Below are 27,612 nucleotides of genomic sequence, written 5' to 3'. Positions count from 1 at the left end.
CTAATCACAGGGCATTAATCTCTACCGCTCTGTATTGGGGAAATAATTAATGCTAGTCTGAGTTCTACTCTTACCTAAATATTTTAAAAACAAAAGGGCCACATTTTTTTTTAAAGTAATTTATCTGTGTCCCAAAGCAAAGTTCAAGAATATTTATAGGAATATAGAAATATCCATCATCCAAAAAGGTAAAATTCCCAGTGTCTGGTAACCAGTAGAAAATTATCAGGCCTGAACCCACTCCAGTATTCTTGCCTGGAAAATCCCATAGACAGAGGAGCCTGGTAGGCTACAATCCATGGGATCGCAAAGAGTCGGACATGACTGAGTGACTTCACTCACTCACTCAAAGAATCAAGAAAATGGAACCCATAATAAAGATTGATTAAAGATTGTTTGTTTCTGAATAATTTGGCAAAGTTGGCAAAATTTAAAAATGGCAAAGCAACCTTCAAAAGAAGAATAAAGTTGAGTGACTCACAAATTTATTATAAATTTATTATGAAGTTATAAAGTTAGCAATACTGGAATAAGGGTAGACATATAGACAAATGAAACAGAATGGAGACTTCAGAAATAAGCCCATATACTTATGGCTGTTATGTTTTGAATTGTGTTCCCCCAGAAGATGTATGAAAGTCTTAATACCCCGTACTTATGAATGTGACCTTATTTGGAAATAGGGCCTTTGAGGATATAGTCAAGTTAAGATGGAATTATTAGGGTAGATTCTAAGCCAGTATAACTGGTGTCATCAGATGAGGAAAAGACAGACACAGAGAGAAGACAGTCATGTAAAAATAGAAGCAGACATTGGAGTTATGCTACCAGAAGCTCAGGAAACATGGGCTATGAGAAACTGGAAGAGACAAGGGAAGATTCTTCCCTAAAAGTTTTAGAGGAAACATAGTCCTACCAACTGCTTGAATTTGGACTTCCAGAGTCCAGAACTTTGAGAGAAGAAACTTGTATTGTTTTTAACTGATTTTACCACCCAATTTATGGTACTTTGTTGTGGCAGCCTGAGGACACTGCTACATTGGGTTTTTGAGAAGGGAGCCACGTCCGTTCAGTAAAGAATGGTCTTTCCAACAGATAAAACTGGGACAACTGGGACAACTGTACTTACACATAAAAAAAAAAAAGTGAATTTTGTCCCCTACTTCACAACATATATAAAAATTAACTCAAAATGGATCAATGACCTGAGTATAAAAGCTAAAGCCATAAAACCCTTAGAATAAATCATAGGGATAAATCTTTATGACCTTGGATTTGGCAGTAGATTTGTGATACCAGTAGCACAAACATAGAAGCAGAAAGTAGATAAATTGGACTTCATCAAAATGAAAACCTTTTGCATCTAAGGATACTATCAAGAGAGTGAGAGGACAACTCATAGAATGGGAGAAAATATTTATAAAACCTTACATATCTTATAAGAGTTTAGTATCCAAAGTATGTAAAGAACTCCTACAACTCAACAACAGATACACAAATAACTCCCTTTAAAAAAATGGACAAAAGATTTGACACATTTCTCCAAAGAAGATATAAATATGGCTGATAAGCACGTGAAAGATGCTCAACATCATTTGTCATTAAAAAAAGCAAATCAAGGGGCTTCTCTGGTGGTCAGTGGTGAAGAGCCCACTTTGTGATGCATGGGACAGGAGTTTGATCCCTAATCCAGGATGATTCCACATGCCACGGGGCAGCTAAGCCCATGTGCTACAATGACTGAGCCTGGGCCCTGGAGCCCCCACCCACAACTATTGAGCACATGCACCAGAACTGAAGCCCATGTTCCCTAGAACCCGTGTTCCACACGAGGAGCCACTGCAAAGAGAGCCCCACGCACCAGAACTAGAGAGTAGCCCCCGCTTTCCGCAACTAGAGAAGGCCCGAGTGCAGCAACAAAGACCCAGTGTAGCCAAAAAAAAAAAAAAAGAAAAAGAGTGTATCTATATGTATGTATTCTAGACATGAACTATCTAGAACAAGCAAATTCATAGAGGTGCAGAGTGGATTAGTGATTACCAGTGGCTGGGGGAAGGAGACTTGGGAGTTACTGCTTTACAGTAACAGAGTTCTGTTGGGGGTGGTGAAAAGGTTTTAGAATCCAGTGTCGTACAACAGTGATGTTTGCACACCATTGTAAATTTAATTAATGCCACTGAATCATACTCTTGCAAAGTTTAAAATGATAAATGTTATATATATATTACCACAGTAAATAAAAGGAAATCAGTGGCAACAAAATTTTAAAATCTCTTTGATTTGATTCAGGTATTATAATTGAAACAATGCCTGTATAACAAATTTAAAACAAAATAAATATTTTTTAAAGAGCTGAAAGCAATTTTACCAGTGTAAAAAGTCAAAAATCAACATTTTTATTTAAAGTTCATCAACGTGTCTAATGTGGACACCTCTTCTACTCAAGGCTACTTTTTAAATTTATGCTTTATTTTAAAACTGAAATATAAAGTTGATGAGGAAGCTCAGGGATCAAGTGAGAAAAAAACGCAGTTTTTACCTATTCCTCAGACTCCACCTCTAAAGATACTTATGCCCTTTATCTGATGGGAGCATACTCCTTTTAGCACTGTGCTAGACACTGTATATTCTCTGAAAAAAGTCCATGATTTGATAAACATAATGGTTATCTGGTAATCAGAATCAGTGCTACAAATTAATGGAACTTCTTAGTACAGAGAGACATATCTTGTGTATGAAAGTGAGAACAAGTACTTTTACAAATTGTGTTTAGTTTTTAACTGGTTTAAATCTTTCATAGTCTATTAGTAAAATAAATGGATTATTTAAAACTTATTCTTTCTATATTATTTCTGAAAAGTGAACTAAGCTCATGTATGGCTTATACTTTTGAAAAGTGAATATTTGCAAGTATATAAATGTGAACTATATTTGTTTTGGAAAATGAGAGCTCTTGAGTTGATGAAGTTATGTTTTCATCTTAAGATGTTACATAGATTAAATGGTTCTGCATTGGTTAGACCAGTTGGTTTGATAATTGAAATTGTTAGAAATAAAAGTAGTACTATTTGATTGCTTTTTAATGAGTAAATAAAAGATCTTTTAAGATTTTGTTATCCTAATTAGCATTTATGGTTTAAAAACCTTTCATTTTTAACCTACAGGAAATAACTGGTTAGTTGCTAGGTTTTAGAATCTCTGCTAGATTATTTTCAGCAGTTTCTTACCTATAAAGATTTCAACTACAGTTAGATTTACTGGCAACAATACTTTGATGACAATGTAGCTTAAAACCTACTGCAAAAAGGGAACAAATGATCCCGTGAGGTCATATGATCTGTTTGGTTACAGCTAATTTTTTTTTGTTGTTAATTATGACCAAAAAAAAACTGAATTTTTTTTTTGTGTGTGTGGTTTTTTCATCTCACTCCAAAAAAGATAGTGTAAAGAATGTGGTCCTTGAGAAGAAAATGTGCTTGGATATTAATGAGTAGGTAATTCTGAAATTAAGAATTCTGTTTCTACCACTTAATCTTGGAAGCCTTTAACAAATTAATTTGCTGTGCTTGTTTGTCTTGAAGGATGATTATACTATATTCCCTAAGACATGTTATATAAAACAAATCTTAAAGAGCCATGAATGCAAGGTATGAAGTATAATTAAGGATAAAGATTATATTTGCTTGGCTTTGAGTGACAGACAGTATTACTATTAAAAACACCATGCAGTTGAATAACACTTTCTCTTGTTCTCATTATTCATTTATGTTATTTCAATTGTTCCTCAACAATTTTTGAAAGATATAATTACCTCCACTTTGCAAATGATAAAATTAAGATTTAGAAAGATTTAGTGACTGGGTTTTATTATAATATATTGGATTCCTCTGTATGCAAATGAGTTGCCTTTTGAAAAGAGTTTTCAAAATTCTGATTTTTATCTTCATAAAATTTTTTAATTGCCCCAAATGCATGAATTTTGCTCTATTTGGAGAATCATCATTGTATTAATTAAACATTTTTTCTAATGCATAATAGTAAATAAAATTATATTTGATTCACTATTTAATAATTTTGTGTGATGTATTAATGATGGAATATATTTTGAAGCTCATAGGTTACTAATTTTCATCGATTCTTTGGAGCAAAGGATAGCAAAGGATAAATCACTATTACTGTGATTGTAAAAATGCACTGGATGTTTAAACAATCTTTCAAGTACAATATCTTTAAAATTTTTAAAGTGATGGTGACATACAGTGGCAGTCTTCTCTTTTTAGTTTTTTCTTAGCATGTTTTCCATGTATTTCTCTTTTTTGCTGTCTTAGATTTTAGTGAGAAAAAATAATAATGTTGATCAATAGCTGTTTCATACTCAAAGCATGTATGACACATATCAAGTAGTCATTTGTACCATTTCATATGTTAGTTTTTAGTTACAGATTGGTCAGTGTGAGTTTTTGATGCTTTTTTGCTGTGCCTGGCCTAAAATTGTTTTTTATGTTTTGACTTTATTCAATGGCAGGCTTTTTCTTGTTTGTTTATTGCAGGAAAGGAAGTATTTCTTTTTAAGAAAAGTATTATTGCTTCATTTTGATACCCTTATTTTCCAAAATTTTCTAGTTTTATAATTATCTGAGAGCCTGTATTGTTTTGTTTTGGTTTGGTTGTGTTGTTTCAAGCCATCTTGTTTGTCGGCTTCTTAAAATTTGGCCTGAACTTTGTAACTTCTATACTTTTAAAATTTTATACATGAGAGAACTTTTCTACCTCCATCATTTATGAAATGAGATTGGCCAAATAGCGTGGATTTTCTTTCCAGGGATCCGGATGGGGAATACTTGTAAATCCATGGCTGATTCATGTCAATGTATGACAAAAACCACTACAATATTGTAAAGTAACTAGCCTCCAACTAATAAAAATAAATGAAAAAAGATAATTTAAAAACAAAAAAAGAAAGAAACCAAAGCTACAAAAAAAAAAAAAAACATATGCTAGGTAGGCCCTATGCTGCCTATGCTGCATGCTGGTGCTTCCCTGGTGGTTCAGATGGTTAAAGAATCAGGCAACCTGGGTTCAATCTCTGAGTCGGAAAGATCCCTTGGAGAAGAGAATGGCAACCCACTCTAGTATTCTTGCCTGAAGAATACCATAGACAGAGGAGCCTGGAGGGCTACAGTCCTTGGGGTTGCACAAAGTTGGACATGACTGAAGCCGATGTAGCACACATGCTGAGTGCTGAGGTATCATCGTGTATACAGATGGGGTCTCTCTGTCCTTAGGGTGTAGCTCTAATAGAAGGAGATATGTATGTAAATAAGTAAGTTTAACACAGGACAGTGATGGGAGTTGGTGTGGGGTACACAAAAAAGAGATTGATCACTTCTCCCAGTGAGAAAATGTGGGAATGAGGAATCTGGAAAGACTTCTAGAGGAGATGGCTTGAGCTGAATTATCTTAAAAGATGAATAAGTGGTTTCAGGAACATTAGAATGTGGTTGAATGTGTGGTATTGAAGATAGAATGGCATTCAGTATCTGTTTAGGTAATTTAAATAGTTTCTTGTTTTTATATAGAATGTGAACACAAGCATTTAGAGAGGGTAAGACTTAGGCATTTGAAGACACCAGATCTTGGCAGGCCCTGTGTACTGTATTAAAGACTTGGTGTATTTTAACTTAGCCAGTAAGAGGATTGAGGAGTTTTCAAGCAGGGCAGTATTGCCTTTACAAATGTCTGCCATGTGTTTAGTCATCACACACACAAAAAAACAACTATGAGCTAGATGAACCTTTTTATAGAATGCTTAATATGAAGATGAGTAATTTTACCAAGGTTCCACAATTGGCAACTGGCTGGACCAGTTCTTTTTGACTCCAGAATCTGTACTTTAAACCAGGGGTCCTCAACTCCCAGACCACAGACCTCTACCAGTCCATGGCCTTCTAGGAACCTGGCCACACAGCAGGAGGTGAGTGGCAGGCCAGGGAACCTCTATCTGTATTTACAGATGCTTCCTATCACTTGTGTTACCACCTGAGCTCCATCTCCTCTCAGATCAGTGGCAGCATTAGATTCTTATAGGAGCTGGAGCCCTACTGTGAACTGTGCCTGTGAGGGATCTAGAATACATTGTGTTCTCCTTTTGAGAATCTAATGCCTGATGATCTGAGGTGGAACCCAGGCAGTGATGCTAGCTCTAGCTCCAGTGGGGAGTGGCTGCAAATACAGATTAACATTAACACAAGAAATGAGTGTCCTTGAATCGTCCTGAAACCACACTCTCCCTCCAGTTATGGAAAAACTATCTTTCACAAAACCAGTTCCTGGTGCCAGAACAGTTGGGGTCTGCTGCTTTAAACCACTAGGGTTAGAGATCAGAATTGATGTAAGCAGGTAGACTTAATGACTTCCAAACTCTGTACAACAGTTCAGTTCAGTTGCTTAGTTGTGTCCGACTCTTTGCAACCTCATGGACTGTAGCATGCCAGGCTTCCCTGTCCATCACCAACTTCCGGAGCCCACTCAAACTTATGTCCATTGTGTCGGTGACATGTATGTGCTGGACTGAAAACTGAAAATGATTACCTCCTCCCCATTTTGGATGTTCCTTTGCTTTTAGTATACCAAGGATAACATAGTATCCCAGTAGTAAATAAGTGGTTGTTGAGTTCATATTCAGAGGTTCTCAGATTATTTCTTCCTGTGGCTATACTGTATTTCCTTTGGGTGCAAATTTCCAAAGGCTTATAGTTCATCTCTGAGCTACTTTCGTCTATAGATAACTCACTAAGCTCTAGGAGAAAGTGTGTGTGTATACTTTAAAAGAGACTCGAGCAATTTTCAGAAATCCGTTTGCTATTCTAATTCCTTTTTTTTTTGACTTTCTCTTTCTCTCTTAGAGCTCTCCCATGAGTTTTAGAACCCATATTCTAAGCGAGGATAATTTTATATTCAGGAACATATCACATGAAAGATGAAAAGCCTGTATGGTAATTTTTCTTGCAATGAGGTACATAACACATGAAGTTATAATTCACATGATTTCCATATAAGAGTTTCATATTATTTAAAAAAAAATATTGTGATTTGATACATTCAACAAAGTCAGCTGATTTAAATTCTCAAAAGTAGAATGTGTGACTTTGGTAGAAAAGAATGTCTTAAAATTGTGGCAGCTTTCCTCTTTGAAAAATGATGCCAAATTTCTGTTGGATAGTAACAGTTTAAATCTTCATTTAATCTAGTCTTACTTTGGTGTTTTCCTATATTTACAATCTTATTAAAGTATTTAGCCAAAAATCATTGTTTTGGTTATTTATTCTGGCATTTTCTTGCATTTTTTTTTTTTTAACTTAAAATTTTTTCTTTCAGTCTCGTAGTGTGGATAAGCAACATGCTGTAATCAATTATGATGCCTCTACTGATGAACATTTGGTGAAAGATTTAGGCAGCCTAAATGGGGTAAGTTAAGAGTTTGCTTTTTGTCTTATTTGAATTTTTGTTTAACAGATAAAAACACAAAATCCTGTTTGTGTTTTATTTCCTTTTCTTCAGTGTGCACCTACTTTTAAGTGCTTACTAGGTACATAGCACTTTGAGGACCTTATGCTAGAATATGAATGTGGCTTATATTCCCAAGAAACCCTCTTGGTGGTAAATACTTACAGGAATTCAGATGGTTGTTGGTTGTTATTGTCTAATGGTTAAGAAAAAAGACTTCTTTAAGGAAGTAAGAGGAGGGCTTGTCCTTACTGAATGACTTGAATTTATATGTGAGAAAAGAGTGATAAGTCATGGCAGTAAGAATTCAGAAAAGCAGTCTTTGAGAGACATAATTGTCATGCGCGTGGGTTAACTTTGGGCAAAAAAAAAAGATGCAAATATGGTTTGGTGTTAGATCGTTGAAGAATCTTCTATATTAGAGTAAAAAGGAGTGAAACACATTCATTTACCTTAACAAATGTGGTGTGTTGTCTAAACTCTCGTGTCTGTTATTGCTTCTTTGGATTCCTGTGCTGAAAATTTTTGTGTTATTAATTTTTTATTAATTTTGTGTTAGTGAAATTTTTTTCCCTAATTCTTCAATTGATCTTTCTACATTGACAGAATGTAAGTAGCTGCAGAGTAACAGAATGCTGAGGTTTTGAATAATTTATCTTATTTCTTCTCAGTTTTCTCATGTCTTTGCTAACAAAAACAAATATAATTTTGTTGAGATCTGTGCTGTTGAAATTCTTTAAAAGAATTTCACAGAATTAAATGTGTCCATACTTCTAACTGGTACTGCTTTTCAAAATATACCATTAAACATTATGTGGAAAAACATGTAGAAATTTGGCAAATATGGTAATTTTTTCTTCTTCTCTGAATTGGCCTTCTCCTGAAGGACTTTTATGTTTATTCATTGAGATACATTTTTGGAAGCATGTTTTTCTCTTAGTTTTATTCACACCTTTGTTTGTTTCCTATGACACATAAATAATTAAGTCTTAATTCCTCGTATTTGAACTGAAACACCTCATATTCGGCATCACCCACTTTTCCAGATTTATGCTCCATCACATTTTCCTAACCATGCCTCCAAAATAGTAGTTTTCCTACGATGCTGTCTCCCTCTGCAAATAATTTGTTAGATTTTCTGCAGCCCAGCCGTCCTTGCATGTGCCTTGTCTTATAAGTCATACTTTCTTTTTTTTTTTAATTGGAGGCTAATTACTTTACAATATTGTGGTGGTTTTTGCCATACATTTCACATCTTCCTGAAGGCAGCAAAAAAAAGGTATTGAAGAATATTAACTTGTTGATGTAATTAACATGTTGAATGATTAAGATAGAGGAAATAGGCAGATGAGGTAGAAATTGTTCTAACATGGGGCATGTAAGAATGTAATTTGGATTCTGAGGGGTATTTACAGAGTACTCTATTCCTTGTCCACACCTACAGACTTCTGTTTTAATCTCTGCCTTAGGTGCTTTATCAGCCTTGCTAGTGCAAGGTTTAATAATCTACTTGTCAATCTGCTTGTGAATATCTGCCACTGTGCTAGACTTTGTGTTCTTCTGAACAGTTCATGGGCCTTTTGTTTTGGTAAACACACCACAGTGTCTCACACGAGGCTCTGTACAGTGCCTGAACCCAGTAAATCTTTTTGAATGGAATTGAATGAATTTTCTATATGAAAGACTTGATAGAGAATTTTTAATCCACTTCTATATGTGGAATGTTTTAAAAATGGTATATTCTGCTTTTAAAACTGGAAAATTTCATCTTGACCACAGCACTCCTCTTAGGTGTCTTTACATTATATCTTGGAAAATATTAAGTGAGAATTACATTCGTGTTTTAATCTTTTAAAACATTGTGACCAAATATAAAAATTATTGATGTAGGTTATAAAAATCAGGTGAAATATTAACTTCTAAGTTTATCAAGGCTGATCTTTCTTGTAATTTGATTGTACTTAGTAATTTTCTGAAATACGGTAACTCATAGAGAGTAAGATCTTCATTTTGAACTTGAAATCAGGACCTAGATTTGAATCTCAGTCTGTAACTTACGAGCATTATAATGTTGAACAAATTATTTAAACCCTCTGAAATTCCATTTCCTCATATATATTCATAGTTGTGCAAATGCAATGAGTTGTGGTTCATGGGGTCGCAAAGAGTCACATGACTGAGCAACTGAATTGAACTGAATGAATTGAAGTTTATGAATGTGAAGACTCAACGCAAAATTTAGTTACCTGACTTCACTTTTAGAATACTGAAACCATTCAGTTTCAGTTCAGTTCAGTCGCTCAGTCGTGTCTGACTCTTTGCGACCCCATGAACCACAGCACGCCAGGCCTTCCTGTCCATCACCAACTCCCAGAGTCCACCCAAACCCATGTCCGTTGAGTCAGTGATGCCATCTGACCATCTCATCCTCTGTCGTCCCCTTCTCCTCCTGCCCTCAATCTTTCCCAGCATCAGGGTCTTTTCAAGTGAGTCAGCTCTTTGCATCAGGTGGCCAAAGTATTGGAGTTTCAGCTTCCACATCAGCCCTACCAATGAACACCCAGGACTGGTCTCCTTTAGGATGGACTTGTTGGATCTCCTTGCAGTCCAAGGGACTCTCAGGAGTCTTCTCCAACACCACAGTTCAAAAGCATCAATTCTTCGGCACTCAGCTTTCTTTATAGTCCAACTCTCACATCCATACATGACTTACTGGAAAAACCATAGCCTTGACTAGACAGACCTTTGTTGACAGAGTAATGTCTCTGCTTTTTAATATGCTGTCTAGGTTGGTCATAACTTTCCTTCCAAGGAGTAAGCATCTTTTAATTTCATGGCTGCAATCACTGTCTGCAGTGATTTTGGAGCCCGCCAAAGTCAGCCACTGTTTCCACTGTTTCCCCATCTATTTGCCATGAAGTGATGGGACCAGATGCCATGATCTTAGTTTTCTGAATGTTGAGCTTTAAGCCAACTTTTTCACTCTCCTCTTTCACTTTCATCAAGAAGCTCTTTAGTTCTTCTTCACTTTCTGCCATAAGGGTGGTGTCATCTGCATATCTGAGGTTATTGATATTTCTCCCGGCAATCTTGATTCCAGCTTGTGCTTCTTCCAGCCCAGGGTTTCTCATGATGTACTCTGCATATAAGTTAAATAAGCAGGGTGACAATATACAGCCTTGACGTACTCCTTTCCCTATTTGGAACCAGTCTGTTGTTCCATGTCCAGTTCTAACTGTTGCTTCCTGACGTGCATATAGGTTTCTCAAGAGGCAGGTCAGGTTGTCTTGTATTCCCATCTCTTTCAGAATTTTCCACAGTTTATTGTGATCCAAACAGTCAAAGGCTTTGGCATAGTCAATAAAGTGAAACCATAATTCTTGCTTTATAGTAGTGTTGTGAGGATTAAATGTGACAATATATGTGTGTCTGTTACAGAACTTTAAAACATTACACAAATAATAAATGCCCTGTTACCCAAATGAATAGCCTAGGAAATATGCCAGAATGGACTCTGGTAGCCAAAGTGTGTGAACTACCAGCTGTCATTAATTTTATTCATAGAAAATTTGGCTATCAGAGGTGCAGGTGCTCCAGAGCACGGAGGAAGCAGAAGAACTGGAGGCAAACAAGGGCTGTCATAAAAAAGAGAAGCCTCAAGGAGCTTGCAGGGAAACAGCCCACTCACATAAGCTACAGAAGCAGTTCCAGCTTCCTCAAGCAGAGCAGCCTCATTTCTGGTAATAATAACATTAAGTATGGACCTAGGTAACTTAATATTCATAGAATTCTAGAAATTTGAGCATCAGGTTAAAAGTAGTAATTTCAGAGAGGGCACAGCGTAGTGGTATGAGCCCAGCTTGAATTCTCACTAGTGGTGTGATGCTGGGCAAGTCACTTAATTTTTCTGATCCTCAATTTTTTAAAAATAGAAGTAGTAAAGTGGTACTCCTCAGGTTGTTGTGAATAAATTAAGAGTTTTAAACACCTAGAACAGTATGTAATAAGCATTCAGTAAGTGTTAGTTACTGGAGTTCCCAGGTGGTTCAGTTGTAAAGAATCTGCCTGCCAACGCAGGAGATGATGGATTCTGTCCCTAAGTTAGCGGGAGAAGATAGCAACCCACTCCAGTATTCTTGCCTGGAGAATCCCATGGACAGAGGAGCCTGGTAGGCTCAGGTCCATGGGGTCACAAAGAGTTGGACACGACTGAGTGCGCGCGCACACACACACACACACACACACAAACACACAAGTGTTAGTTACTGCTGCTGTTATGATAAGAAAAATAGTTAAAACAAAGTTTAGCATCCTGTAGGCTACCTACTTTTTAGTGAATACATATGCAGTTAAATTTTTTTAAAAAGCACTATCAACTTAATTTATAAATAGCTACCTGTGACTACTTTCACTCCTACTTCCTTTCACCCTACCCTAAAATACACTTCCAAGTTACCTAGGTCCACACTTAATGTTATTACTACCAGAAATGAGGCTGTTCTGCTTGAGGAAGCTGGAACTGCTTCTGTAGCTTATGTGAGTGGGCTGTTTCCCTGCAAGCTCCTTGAGGCTTCTCTTTTTTATGACAGCCCTTGTTTGCCTCCAGTTCTGCTTCCTCCATGCTCTGGAGCACCTGCACCTCTGATAGTCACCATTGGCTTTTGCCATACCACTCTCATCCCATTCTACCTCAGCTCCCTGTGTTCCAGCCCCTGCTGTGTCCTCTTTTACACTGTATATCCTGCAGCATCAGACCAGTATAGAATGAGGAAGTAGGAAAGTAGTTAGGGGAGGAAGAGGAGACCTTACTCGCTGGCAACATGATTGAGGTATTGTGCTGCTGGCCACTTCCTTCAGATTTCCCAGAGCATTGCTGCAGTACCTGGTCGTTAAATGATTTTATACTGTCAATTATGTAATACATTCGTATTTAAATTAAACAGATGTTTATCTGGTTCAGTTGGCTTCTCTAGGGGTAGTGGTTTGGAAGGGGAAGTTTGGGGAGCTGACTTGGCTTGGTCACCCAAGCTTTCTCGATGTGCAGATTTGTAGTTCAGAGACCTGATTTTGAATCTCAGTAATTCTACTTCTGAACTCAAACCTTGATTGTTACTTCATGCTGTGTGCCTCATTGTCCTCACCTGTCCTACCTACCAGGTAGAGGTATGATCAAATGATGCTGGCATAAGAAATAAAACCTATATTTCTTTCCATATCTAATTTATTAAAATGCTTCATAGTTGATTTATATAAATGATTTTTTCTCTTTTTGCTCTTTGAAATTTTCTCCCCTTTTATAATTTTAAACTATCAGAAGACTTTTTGCTCCCAGGTGTTCTCAGTTACATTTTGTGAGATGAAACTTTGTGTCTGGCTCATATTTCCTCAGCCTTTTTTAGACCTGAGGAAATATTTTTGTCATAAATGCTAGCATGTTAAAATTATGTTTTTTAATCTCTGAAAGCTCCTAGTACATTTGTTAAAAACAGTAAGTGTTTAATATTTAAGAGAGTTAAGCAGTGAGCTTTGAGCACATCTTATAGGTCATCTTAGGTCTTTTAAGTAAATATGGTATTTTAGCATGAGATGGTTTTAAATAAAATTGGTTTAGAACTGTGGCATTTCTCTTATACTGTGTATCTATCTTCTGCATACCAGACATCAGTTAGTTAATATGTTCTTTATTCTTTTCTCTTTCATCATGCTCCTCAACTTTTCTCTTCTGTAATTAATACAGAATATGTTGGTAAACTCAAAATATAATTCTTGAAACACTCTAAAATGTGCATTTTGGAAATGAGCCTGAAATTAGTGTTTATAACTGCCTGAGCCTTTGAATTTTCTTTGAATTAACTTTTCCTCCTTTCTGTGAAGCATGTTAGAAGCTTGTTATTTAGGATTATTCATAAATCATACTAATGTGTGATCTTGAGTTTGGCAGTATTCTGCTGTCTCCTTATATCAGGAATAAGATTGCAGCTTCTATTTTTGTTTGTTTGTTTTTGGTAGACTTAGAAACTGGTATTCTGTGACATATTACAAAGTGCCAGCTATGCAAAGGAATTTGAGAATATGATCATAATAACACAACCCCGATATGTATTTTACTTTATAACATTCTAAACTTATTTATTGTGGAGGGAACCTTCTCAAGCAAGGTATGATGGCCATCTCAAATCCAGTAAAATAAAGAACAGAAAAAACAAGATTCAAAAAGAATAGTTTTTAAAGTTTCAGCTTATCAAAGAAAAACATTGGGCATTTACACGATGTCTGCATTCTAGGTAATTAAGTATAACATTGTTCTATGTCTTATAAATCAAGTGGATTCTAGATCTTAACTTCTAATATGTCAGGAAAAATAATCATTACCATTGACCATCTTGTGTCCAGTGGACCCGTTGAGTCTTTTTACAAATAGTTTACACAAGTAAAAATTAAAAGATGAGAGAACAGCTTGAACTTTTATTAAAAAATGAGACGTGTGTGTGTGTCGTAGGTCACTTCAGTCGTGTCCAATTCTTGTGGCCCCATGGACTGTAACCCATCAGGCTCCTCTGTCCATGGGATTGTCCAGGCAAGAATACTGGAGTGGGTTGCCATTTCCTTCTCCAGGGGATCTTCCCAACCCAGGGATCGAACCCACATCTTTTTTGTCTCCTGCATTGACAGGCAGGTTCTTTACCCCTAACGCCACCTGACAAACTCCAATTTTTATTCCATATTTTCCTGGTTTTGAAAGATATGTAACATACAGAATGAGTATTGTTCTTTGAGAGCCATGAATGCATCAGTTGTCATGCATTCTCTGGGATATATATCCATTTTATAGATGCTGATTCAGATTTCAAGTACATCTCTCACTGGTTCTAGTTTACTATTATTTCTAGTTTTTCTTGCTCTTGCATTATCAAAATGCATCATTTTTAAGATTTTTGACAGTTTAAAATTTTATCAAGAAGAAGGTCATCTTCATTTTCTTCCATAATTGTAAAACATTACAACAGTTGCAGGATCAGTTCAATAATTTTATTTCTCTTAATACATCATCTCTTTACTATCAGTTACTTTTATATAGATACATTTGTTCTCCTACATACTAAATCAAATAAATATTAAAGCGCAAACATTAAAAAATGAGAGAAAACTGTCACAATTTCTTTTAAAATGCAGAATCGTCAGTTTTGTGTTAAAAAATACTGTGTAATTCCTCTTACTGACTTAGGCTAACTGGATGAAAAATATTTTTTCGGGTTTTTTTTTTTAACTTTGGAAACATTCTTCTCTCATCAGTTCTGTGTTAGCAAAATTCATCTAGGATTATCTTCATCCAAAGACTCATGGTCTGATATTTTGCTTATTTTGTTAATGTTTTATCATTGTTGCTATAGTCTAGAATGCTGCTATACTTTTTATATTTACCCTTATAACTGAAATATCTTCCCTTTTTTTCTTTGCCTTTATGGATGTTAAATAAAAAATGCTGAATTCTCAATTGTACTCTTTAGTTGCTTTTTGAAAAAGGGCAAAGATGCTGTCTTCAGATGTGTTTCACATCTTCTTGGGAAGATGGTGCAATATTTTGGATAATGTAGTAAAAAACTGAAAGGTTATACAGTATTTCATGATTGCATCATCCATCTAGCTCTGTTGATATTCACCACACTATCCATGTGTGGCTATTGAGCAATTGAAATGTGACTAGTCTAAAAAGCAAGGTACAAAAAAAATAATGTAAAATGCCTCCTTAATTTTTATATTCTAAGATGGTACTATTTTGGATGTGTATGTTAATTAAAGTATTTTATGAAAATTAATTTCACCTCTTTTCACCTGCTGGAAAATCTAATAGTATACCTACTAGTATAGTATACCTAGTATAGTGTACTAGTGTGTTCTAGGTAATTCTATTCTTCTGTTACTATTTTGGCCATTTCCGCAGTAAGAAATAATTGATAAAATGAAATAATTATGGGATAATGATGTTGATGAAACAGAATATTTGAGATACAGGAAAAATAATGTTTCTATAATGTATCTTAGATTCATGTAAGGGTCTTGTAATGTATCTTAAATTCTTAACAGCATCCAAAGGACTCATATGGCAATTGTAAAATAGAATGAGTTTTATTCCGTTTTTTTAAGTAAATTTGCTTTTTCTTCTTTAAAAGACTTCTAGGAATAACCTCAATCCTTACCAATAATTAAAACTGTCCAGAAAAATTAAAATTGAGTCTAGTGGACGCTGATATTATATCTAGAGCTAAATATTTCACCCTTTACAATTTCTAACTTCAAGTAGGATCTTTTCTTGGCACCATTTTTAGGTGCCTAAATTTGTCTTGGCAACATAGTAGACTTAGAGGAACTGCAAGTTGGTTCTTTGTATGTTACTTGTAATAGTAATAAAGAGCTTAGTATGAAATCTTTTATTATGAAATCATTTATTACAAGATGAATTTTATGATTATACACAAGCTGTATTAGCCACCATTCGATCTATATAGTATAAGGTTTGAATATTTGCTTGTCTAAAATATAATAATTCTTCAAATATTAACATCTTTTTTTTCTCTTGTAGACTTTTGTGAATGATGTTAGAATTCCAGAACAGACTTATATCACCTTGAAACTTGAAGATAAGTTGAGATTTGGATATGATATCCTTATATGATTTTGTGCATTTATTAAATTTATTCAAAAATCTTTATTCTGGTATAAATTAAACATTTCTTCAGACATAAGAATTCATAATATAAGCATGCTGGAAGTCTCTTTGCCCTTCCAAATTAAAATGCATGTTTAAAAATATACATTTTCTTTCTGCTTATTATGCCTGTTCCTAAAAACAATGTTGGAAAAGTTGATGGACTCTTTTTTTCCCTCCTCACTCTGTATTATAGTTTCAGCAGAAATATTTTTGCAGTGCCATTACATACGCACTTTGGTTATCAAAGAATGTAACTGGATAGAAGACAGAGTGTGTAATAGTAGACAAGTCTAGGGATTTATTTTTTCTGGTTACATGATAATGGCCAGGTCAACCTCCAGGAGGCATGGAAAGAAATTAATGCAGTCTTTTCTTCTGTCTCCATTTTTACTCCGTTTTATGCATTCCATCTCTGTTGCCTGTTTAATTCAAATTTTTCCATATCCTATGTCTTTTGAGACCTATGCTCCATGATTAAGTACATTATGCATTTAGCATATATTTAAAATTCTTTTGTTTGGAAATAGGATTCTAAGAACTGAATGAGGACATGGTGGTGTTCTCCTAGTAAAGAATCACTAGTGAAGAGAAGGGCCCTGACCGGATGAACAAGAATAAAAACAATTCTATTCATACAAGGTGGAAAGCTTTGTAAAAAGAATTTAATTAATTTAGAATTAATTAATTTAAATAATTTATTTAATTAAAATACAGATATTACATATTATATGGAATTTTTTTTAATCTGCACATTGATATTAAGGACTATATCAAATGTACTGGCAACTGGATGGACTTATCATTCTAGCAGAGAAAATGTCTCAGCTAAGGAGAGTTGATACTTAAATGTACTAACACTTTAAAAGTGTTCATAGAGCATAATTAGTTTTTTTAGATTTAACGTAAAATTTATGAAAAAAATAATTCTATAGCATTCATATATAATCTTTACATTTGTATAGGCAAAGCAGCATTAGTCATTAATACTTTTGAGTTGTATGTTTTAAATCCTTAAAATATATATATATATATATATCGAGCACAATGATTAGGAATTAGCATTAAAGCCTTGATTGATGGTTTGTTTTCCACCAACGTAAGTTTCATCCAAAAATAAAAACAAATATGTTTTGAATTTAAGTAGGTCCTTCATTCATTTGACATTAGCTGTTTCAAAACGTGAGAAAATAGTAGGAAATGGGTTTCAATAAAACTCTATAAAGTTTACTTTGAATTTTAAATTAAACTATTGAGAAGCTACTCATCATGCTTTTATAGATTGTATAATCATTTCTTAATAGTGAACTAATATTTCCTTATATACTTGCTCACAGTATGTCTGTCAAGCTGGGACAAGTGTTTTGTTCCAAAGGACTTTTTCAGTGTTGTAGATCAGTGTTAAGCCAGACTATCCAATCGCTCAGGTTAGACTCAGTTGATTTCATTATTTAAAAATGACATCTCATATTGCTCCTGATTTTTGAGCACTGTCTATGAATGAGCACTGTGCTGTTACAGTGGCAGAAATTGTATTATATAGGATGAAATTTTTAAAACAAATTTTTACATATTACATATACTAGACTGCAGCCATTATTGTGCTTTATTCATAGTAAAATTAGGTTTAGTAGTTAACTAGTCTACAGATTGTTATACTTTGTAGTTGAAAATTGTTTAATTAAAATGCCACAGCAACAGAAAGAACATTTACCGTGAATTAAGACTGGAAAGAACATTTACCGTGAGTTGAAACTGGAATACAATATATCTGCCAAAAGTATTTTTTTCTAATCAGAGTAATTAATTGATTTGGAAAAGCAAGTAGTGAAATATCCAAGTTTAAGAAATGACTGTAAACTCAGGAAATATAGTGAAATGCTACACTTCAGAAATAGGTACTGTATCTCCAGGTGGCTAGATATGTAACAGATCAGCAAGCCTAAATTTATTTATTTTACAGTTATTTATTGAATGTCTTCCATGTGCCAGACATTGTCCCCACAGTATGGGGATGTTTTGTTGTTGTTTAGTCATGAAGTTATATTCAACTCTTTTGTAACCCCATGGACTGTAGCCTGCCAGGCTCCTTCTGTCCATAGGATTTCCTGGGCAAGAGTACTGGAATGAGTAGCCATTCCCTCTCCAAGGGTTTTTCCCGACCCAAGGATTGAACCCACGTCTCCTGCATTATAGGTGAGTTCTTTACCACTGAGCCACCAGAGAGCCCCAGTCTGGAGATACAGTACTAATTAAAACAGACCACAGTCTCTGTCCTCCTGGAGCTTACACTTTGATGGGGTTGCAGGTAGCTGACAGCACACACAGAAAGAATGATAGAGGGTGATTAATTCTATCGAGAAAAAGTGTGAATGGGATAGAGAGCTAGTGGTGGTACATGAGAAATTATACTTTAAAAAGGCTGTTCATGAAGACTTCATTGAGAAGCCAACATTGGAGCAAAAATAAGGAGAAGGTGAAGATGCTGACCTTATGGATATATCTGGAGAAATTGCTCTTCAAGCAGATAGAGAGTTAAATGCAATATTTAAACCAAAAACCTGTTTGCCATATTTGAGGAACAGCCTTGAAAAAAAGTCAGTGTGGCTGGAGTTAGTGAAGGGTCAGAGTATATGGGGAACCAGAATGTATCACCTTTAATAGGCCATTGTAATAATTTTGGCTTTTAAGTGAAACAGGGAGAGATTAGAGGGTTTGATCAAAGGAGTGAGGTGATAATGACTTACATGTTTAAAAGAATCCTCTGGTTACTCTTGTTCAAAGACTTAAGGGTGGGAGTGGGCAGGAGTGATAAGAGGGAGACCAGTTAGAAGGTTGTTATGGTGGTTGCAGTAGCTCCCTCCAGGTGAGAAATAATGGAGGTTTGGACCAGGGTGATAGAAGCAGAGGTAGTGAGAAATGATGGGATCTGTACATGTCTTGCAGATGGAGCCAGTAATATTCTTCATTAGACTGGATATGGACTAAGAGAAAAGAGTCAAGGATGAATCCAAAATTGTACAGTTGATGTAAACAGTTAGAAAAATGGAGTTGCTATTAATCGACAGCATATTCTGTAGGTAGAGCAGATATTGTGGAGAAAATGGGAAGAATCCGGGCCCCTCCCCCCCCAGTTCATTTAAATTTGATATAATTGAATTTTTCAATTGTTAATGTTTTCTGTTTGACTTCTATTGTCATTATTAACTTCTTCCAGGTGAAAGCTAAGATCATTCTAGACCTTTCTTTTCTAACATAGGCATTTAGTGCTATAAAATCCACCCCCACCCCACCCCCCACCCAGTATAAGCTTGCCTTAGAGATATTGTTTCAGTTCCAGACCACTATAGCATTGTAAGAAGCCAACCACACAAATTTTTTGGTTTCCCAGTGCATGTGAAAGTTAATGTTTAAATGACATTGTAGTCTGTTAGGTGTGTGATAGCATTATGTCTAAAAAATTTGTATATATCTTGATCAAAAAATGCTTTATTACTAAAAACTGCTAACTATCATCTGAGCATTCTATGGGTCATAATCTTATTAAGGATGCAGGGTCTTGTCTTGGTGCTGATGGCTGCTGACAGATCAGGAGGTGGTTGCTGGAAGTTGAGGTGGCTGTGGCTATTTCTTAGAATAACACAACAGTGAAGTTTGTCACATGAATTGACTCTTCCTTTCATGAGTGATTTCTCTGTAACACACAGTGCTCTTTGATTGCATGTTACCCAAAGCAGAACTTCTTTCATAATTGGAGTCAGTCTCTCAAACATTACTGCTGTTTTATCAACTAAGTTTATGTGATACTCTAGATCCTTTGTTGTCATGCCAACAGTCTTCACAGCATCTCTACCAGGAGTAGATTCCATTTCAAGAAACTGCTTTCTTTGCCCATTCATAAGAAACTTCTTATTCATTCTAGTTTTGTCATGAGATTGTAGTAGTTTAACCACATCTTCAGGCTCCACTTTTAATTTTAGTTCTGTTGCTATTTCCACTATCTCAGCAGTTACTTCCCCCACTGAAGTCTTGAACCCCTCAAAGTCATTCATGAGGTTTGGAATCAACTTCTTCCAAACTCCTGTTAGTATTGATATTTGACCTTTCCATAAATCACGAATGTTCTAATGGCAACTAGAATGGTGAATCTTTTCCAGAAGGTTTTCAAATAACTTCCCAGATCCAGCGGAAGAATCGCTGTGGCAGCTGTAACCTTGTGAAATGTATTTGTTCAATAATAAGACTTGAGGTACTTCCCTGGTGGTCCAGTGGCAAGGCCTTCACACTCCCAATATCGGGGGTGCAGGTTCAATCCTTGGTCAGGGAAATAGATCTCACAGGCTGCAACTAAGACCTGGCACAGTCAAATAAATAAAAATATATATTTTTTTAATAATAAGGCTTTAAAGTCAAAATGACTCCTCGATTCATGGGTTGCAGAATGGATGTTGTTGTTAGCAGGCATTAATTTTGTACATCGCCATCAGAGCTCTTGGGTGACAAGGTGCATGGTCAGTGAGCAGAAATACTTTGAAAAGAATCTTTTTTTCTGAGCATGCATGCGTGCTAAGTCTCTTCAGTCCTGTCCCACTCTTTGTGACCCCATGGACTGTAATGTGCCAGGCAGTAGATCTCAAACAGTAGGCTTAAAATATTTAGTGAACAGTGTTGTAAACAGATGTCCAGTCACCCAGGCTTTATTATTTGCTTGGCAGAGTACAGGCAGAGTAGATTTAGCGTAATTCCTAAGGGCCCTAAGATACTCAGAATGGTAAGTATGCATTGGCTTCAACTTAAAAGTCACTACCTGTTTTATCCCCCCCACACCCCCCCACCGCAACAAGAGAATGAGCTTGCCCTTTGAAGTGAAGTCATTGACTTCTCCTCTCTAGCTATGAAAGGGTGTCTTCTTCCAAAGAAGACTGTTTTGTCTACATTGAAAATCTGTTGTTTAGTGTAGTCACCTTCATTATAATTATCTTAGCTAGATCTTCTGGATAATTTGCTATAGCTTCTGCATCAGCAGTTGCTGCTTTACTTGCATTTTTATGTTATGGAAATGGCTTCCTTTCCTGAGCTTCATAAATCATTCTCTCTAAGCTTCAAACTTTTCTTCTGCAGCTTCCTCAACTCTCTCAGCCTTCATAGAAGAGAGGGCCTTGCTCTGCATTAGGCTTTGGCTTAAGGGAATGTTGTGGCTGGTTTGGTCTTCTATTCAGATCACTAAACTTATTCCATATTTACATTAAATCTATTTAGCTTTCTTACCATGCATGTGTCACTAAAATAGCACTTTTAATTTCCCTCAAGAACTTTTTCTTTCCATTCACCATTTGGCTGTCACATGAGGCCTAGCTTTGGTCCTGTCTTGGCTTTCTTTTTTTTTTTTCTCAAATGTCCCTCCATCTCTCTCTCTCTTTTTTTTTTAACACCAAAAATATTTTGCTCTCTTGGCCTTTGACACGCCTTCCTCACTAAGTTTAGTCATTTCTAGCTTTTAACTTAAAGTACAAGATGTGTGACTCCTTATTTCACTTAAATGTTTAGAGGCTGTTGTGGGGTTATTAATCAGCTTAACATTAACGTCGTCGTATCTTAGGGAATAGGTAGACCAGAGGGAAGAGAGAGAGAGAGAACGGCCAATTGGTGGGCCAGTCAGAACGTGCACAACATCTATCAATTAAGTTCACCGACCTATATGGGTGAAGTTCATGGTGACCCAGAATGATTACAATAGTAGCATCAAAGATCACAGATCAGGGACTTCCCTGGTGGCCCAGTGGTTAAGAGTTCACCTTCCAGTGCAGGGGACTGAGATTCAATCCCTGGCTGGGAACCTTGCACCACAGCTACTGATTCTGGGCCCCTTGATAGAGAGCCCATGTGCCACAAACCGACGGACCACAACAGAAGATCCCACATGCTGCAGCCAAGACCTTGCACAGGCAAAAATAACTTTTTAAAAAGATCGCTGATCACAGATCCCCATAACAAATATAAAAATAATGAAAATGCTTGAAATGTGCGAATTACCATACATAGACACAAAGTAAGCGAATGCCATTGGAAAACTGGCTCTGATAGACTTGCTGGGTGCAGGGTTGCCACAGACCTTCGATTTGTATGAAGCACAGTGTCTGCAGAGCACAATAAAGGGAAATACAATAAAGTATGCCTGTACCGCTTTCACATGTAAGATACTTTCTAGTTTCTCTTTTGATCTTTGTTTGAGTTATCTTTGTTACTTAGTTTCTAAATATTTGGAATTTTTCCAAGGGACTTTCTGTTACTCATTTCCAGTTTACCCATAGTGGTCAGAAACATACTTCGGGTATTTCAAATCCTGTCCTTTCATGCATGGTATATCTACTCTATCTTGGTAAATATGCTCTGTGTACTTGAAAAGAAATGTGCATTCTGCTGTTTTTGGTTGGAGTATTCTATTAGGTCAAATTAGTTGTAGTGTTGTTCACATCTTCTGTATTTTACTGATTTGTTGTCTAGTTGTTCTATCAATTATTGAGAAAGTACTATCAAAATTTTAGAATCTCATTGGGTTTGTTTCTCCTTGCAGAAGTTTTGGCTTCATGTAGTTTGAAACACTGTTATTAGAAGTGTAAACATTTAGGATTGTTGTGTCTTGATGAGTTGATCCCCTTTATAGTTATAAAATGCTCTGTTTTATCTGTGATAACATTTTTTGTGCTGAAATCTGGTTTGTCTGGACATCAGTTTTGTTTGGTGTTAGCGTGGTATATCGCTTGCATTCTTTTACTTTTAACTTATTATTGTCTTTACATTTGAAGTAGGTAACACATAGTTGGTCTTAGTTTTTATTCAGTTTGATCATTTCTGCCTTCATCTGGGGATTTAGAGCATTTACATATAATGATGTGGTTATTAAATCTGTCGTATTGATATTTGTGCTCTATTTGCCCCATCAGTTTTTTCTCTTTTTCTCCTAATTTATTTTGGATTATTGAGCTTTTTTATGATTTCATTTTGTCTTCTTTGTTATTTTATTACTGTAACCCTTTTTTAAAAAATTAGTGGTTAAGATTTTATAATTTTATCTTTACTTTTAAGCTGTGTCTTCAAATGACATTATACTACTTCACATACAGTATAAGAATGTTACAGTAGTATACTTTCATTTTTTCTGTCCTGATCTTTGTGCTGTGATTGTCATACATTTTATTTCTATATATGTTACAAATTGCATTCTACATTGATATCAGTAAAGCATCAGTTATCTTTTAAAGAGGTTTAAATAATAAGAAAAATAGATTTTTATGGCCATTGTATTCATATCTTGAACCACTGTAATTACCATTTCTTGTGTTTTTCATCCTTTTTTATATTGATCCACATTTTCATCTAGTTTCATTTTCTTATTGTGTAAAGAACTTCTTTTACTATTTCTTATAGTACAGCTCTGCTGATGATGAATTCTTTCAGCTTTCGTGTGTCTGGAAAAGCATTTCACCTTAGTTATTAGAAGTTATCGTTGTTGGACATAGAATTCTAGATGACATTTCTTTTTTAAGTACTTTAAATTTGTTGTTCTCACTTGCATTGGTTCCCTTTTCCCCTGGTTTTGAGCAGTTTGATTTTAATGTGCCTTTGTACAGTTTTCTTCATGTCTCTTGTGCTTGGGGTTTTTTGAGCATGTTGAATCTATGGGTTTTTACTTTTAATCAGATTTAGAAAAAAAATCAACCATTATTTTTTTAAATTCTTTTTTTCTGTTTTCCCCACTTTTTTCCCAAGGACTTCATTTAAAGTATATTAGGCTACTTGAAGTCACCTCCTAGCTTACTGAGGCTCTGTTTATTATTTTTTTAATGAGTGTTTGTTCTCTTTGTGTTTCGCTTTGGGTTGTTATTATTGTTGCAGTCTTCAGGTTTACTAAACTTTTCTTTGGCTGTGTCTAACATGCAATTTCCCTATCCAGTATAGTTTTCAGCTCTAAAATTTGGATTTTGTCTTTTATATCTTTCAAGTCTTTACATATTTTTTAAACATATGGAATACAGTGATATTAACTGTGTTAGAATGTTTGTTGACATTTGTGTCAGCTCTGAGTCAGTTTTGATTGATTTTTACATTCATTGTTTTGACTGAATGACAGACATTGTGACTTTTTTTTACCTTGTTGAATATTGTATGCATACTTTTGGATTCCTATAAATATTTTTGAGCTTTGTTCTGGGATACAGGTTACTTTGAAATAGTTTTATCATGTTGAATCTTGCTTTTCTAAAATTTTTTGAACTTCTAAGATTAGTCTGGGGCTAATTAATTCCCCATTATAGAAGCATGACCTTTCTGTATACCCTGCTTTAGGGGTCAGCAAGACCATTGGTAAACCTGGCTCTCAGCCTGTGTTTATAAATAAAGTTTTATTTGTACACAGGCATATCCACTCACTTCTTTCTTTAGCTGCTTTTGCACTGTCATAGCAGAGTTGAGTAGTTGAAACAGAAATCATATGGCTTCCAAAACCTAGAAAATTTACTGTCTGGCCCTCAATAGAGGAACAATTTGCCAACCCCTGCTTTATCCAGTGGCCCGTTATACATGAGGTTTTCCAGCTTGGCTCTTGTGATTAGACATTATTCCTAGCCCTCTCTGATAAGGGGCACTATTACCTCAAATACTTTAAGGTGGTTCTTGTCCCAGCCATAGGTATAAGTTTTCTCAAATTAATGTGCTGATCAGTACCCAACTGAATGCTTGAGCCAGCCCCTGTAACAATCTCTGGAATACTATTTCTGTGCAGCTTTCTGAACTGTAGTCATCTTGGTCTGCCCAGACGCTCAACCCCTTTTCTTCACAGCTTAGAGTCTGCCAGGTTCAGCCTTGCTTACCCCTCCCTCCAGTGTGACTTGGAAGCTCTCTAGAGATCCTGAATTAGGGCAGTGATTGCACTCCCCTTGATTTGTTCGTCTTCACTCAAGAATCACTGTCTTTTGTTACCTGGTATTGATTGTCTTTGCAAACCATTGTTTCACATATTTTTTCTGTTTTTCAATTGTTTCTTATTCAAAGAAGTTTGGAAATAATTTATAAATATTATATTTATTAATATCAATCAGCAATCATTAATCTAACAATTAAATTATTAATTATATTTAATTAATTAAATTAAATTATTATATTTAATTATATGTGTAATATGTAATTATATATAACATATATAAATACATATAATATATAATAAAATATAAATATATATAAATATATAATTATATTTAATTATATACATATTAATTAATTAAATATTAATTATTGACAAGAATTTTAGTAAACATTATTAATATTTAGTAAGCATTAGTATTAATCAATTAAATAATTAATAATCATTAATTAAATAATTATATTTATTTATATAATTATATAAAATGTAAATAAATATATGAATATCTATAATATATAATAAAATATAATAAAAATATGTAAATATATAAAGTATATAATTATATAAATAAATATTAAATAATTATTAATCATTAATGTTAATGATTTTTAGTAAACTAGATTTAAGTAAGCATGTAACTTTCTGGAATGTTTTGCGATATGGTTGACGTACAGACTGTACTGTGTGTCTTGTAACTCGGCCTCATAAGTAGTCGCACCTTGGACTGCCTGCCATTCCCTGAGCTCAGCGAGCTAAAGCAGCCGCCTGGGTCTGAGCCACTAGCAGGGTGGTGGCTTTGAAGGTGAAGCTGGAGTCAGAGCAGCCTCAGAAATCTCATGGTCACACTGGGGTTCTCAGGTGAATTCATGACCTGAACAAGAGGACTCTTGAATTCTTTGGTCTCCCACCCAGGAGTTTTTTGGTAAGGCAAAGTATGTGAATCTGAGTTATATCCTCTTTATAAGTTTTCCTTGATCCTAAAGAAGTCTAAATTTAAGAGGATGCCCTAGACTAACTTTGAGGAATAGCCTGGGGCACTCCCAGGAGAAATGTGAAGCAGCAGAAAGCACTCACAACAGGCTAAAATCATATTTCCCATTGAAAAATAGAAATGACTCAGTATTTTTAAGATGGTGTTTTCCACTGTAAATGTAGGAATGCAATGAATCTTCTGCAGCTGTTAGTGAGTTTTTTGGGAGTAAAACAAAAGCTTACTAGAATTTTTACTTTTTCTAAGTACTTAACTATGAACTATATATTGTCATATATACCAGCAAATGTGTATCAGCATATATACATAATAAAAAAGGAAATTTTTTATTATTTCACAGTTTACTGGAAGCAATGTAAAGTGATAAGAAAGCCCTGGACTAGTATTCAGTTGACTATTATCTTGGGTTCTGCCTCTCTAGTCCTCAAGTTCCACATGGATAGAATGGGAAGGTGGGTTAATGGAATTGAATAGGATATTCCCAAAGCGCTTTACAATTCTGGAAAATTCTGAGTTTTTATTATTTTGATGAGTAGAACTATGGAACAAATACTTGTAAACAAGTTTACTGCTTGTTATGCATGGGAAGTCTATTTGTCTCCCAAGTGGTCATGATAATTACAGCTTTTTACCCTTGAAGTCATGGGTACTCTGAACTGATAAAGAAGACTAGAATTTACTATGTGGTTATGAAAGTCCTTTCATTAAGGGGTTAAGTAATGGTGAGAAATGTGACCTCTGTTGTTTAGTGAAAGATCTTTTTAACATACAGAGGCATTGTTCTTTTTGGCATAATAATGAAAGCATTCATTATATGTAGCACTTGGTTCTAATCTGTATAGAATCAGTTGTTTGATAATGTAATTTGACCCTGATTGCAGTTCATGGGGAGAAGGAGTGGTTGTAGTTGCTTAAAGACCCTAATTATAGCATTTCTTTTGCATTTTCAAGATGGATTTCATTTTTATCAGTGCTTGGGAAGTAGGAATAATTGAATTTCTTCAGGATTTACTGTTGGGTAATCACTGATGACACTTCTTTTTAGATTTTTGTGATTAGCTATCAATATAATTTGATCCAGGTGCTTTTCTTCTTTGTGGTCATATTACTGTTAGTGAGAACTGAAAATGTCTTTTGTGCTTAGGTTATTCACCTAGTTTGCTTCTTGAAGGCCGTGATTATTACCTAAGTTTGGAATTACTTGCTAGACTTTTTAAGATTTTATTTAGTATTAAAAAATTTTTATATGTGTGAACATAATTTAACATTTAACTTTTTTTTAACATTTAACTCTTAAGGGAAATATGGTCATTTTCTTATAATTACTTCTTGAAAACAGGACAATTTCTGTATTATCTTTGATTGTTTTAAGCTTATCAGAGTTTTGAAATTATATTCTTCCTTAGCCCTGTTTACATACAAATCTTTTCACTGTAGTACGAGGAGAAATGAGGGTCCCTGAAGAAGCTCTCAAGGTAAACAGTTTTA

At 35.1% G+C, this 27,612-nt stretch overlaps 1 protein-coding gene across 12 annotated transcripts in view; it reads left to right on the top strand.

Moving 5' to 3' along the window:
• The window catches only part of CEP170 (centrosomal protein 170), a 131,174-nt gene that overhangs the window by 35,998 nt on the left and 67,564 nt on the right, over positions 1–27,612 (top strand). For all 12 annotated transcript variants that reach the window (XM_043486057.1, XM_043486063.1, XM_043486062.1 and 9 more), the window contains exons 3-5: positions 7,378–7,467; positions 16,088–16,166; positions 27,541–27,599. In XM_043486057.1, coding sequence (XP_043341992.1) covers positions 7,378–7,467; positions 16,088–16,166; positions 27,541–27,599 — 228 coding nt within the window. The remainder of the gene's footprint in view (positions 1–7,377; positions 7,468–16,087; positions 16,167–27,540; positions 27,600–27,612) is intronic.

The sequence above is a fragment of the Cervus canadensis genome, chromosome 13, assembly GCF_019320065.1.
Source record: "Cervus canadensis isolate Bull #8, Minnesota chromosome 13, ASM1932006v1, whole genome shotgun sequence".
In the NCBI taxonomy this organism is placed as follows: Eukaryota; Metazoa; Chordata; class Mammalia; order Artiodactyla; family Cervidae; genus Cervus; species Cervus canadensis.
The sequence above is the reverse complement of the archived record's forward strand: the minus strand, read 5'-3'. Positions and strand labels throughout refer to the sequence as shown.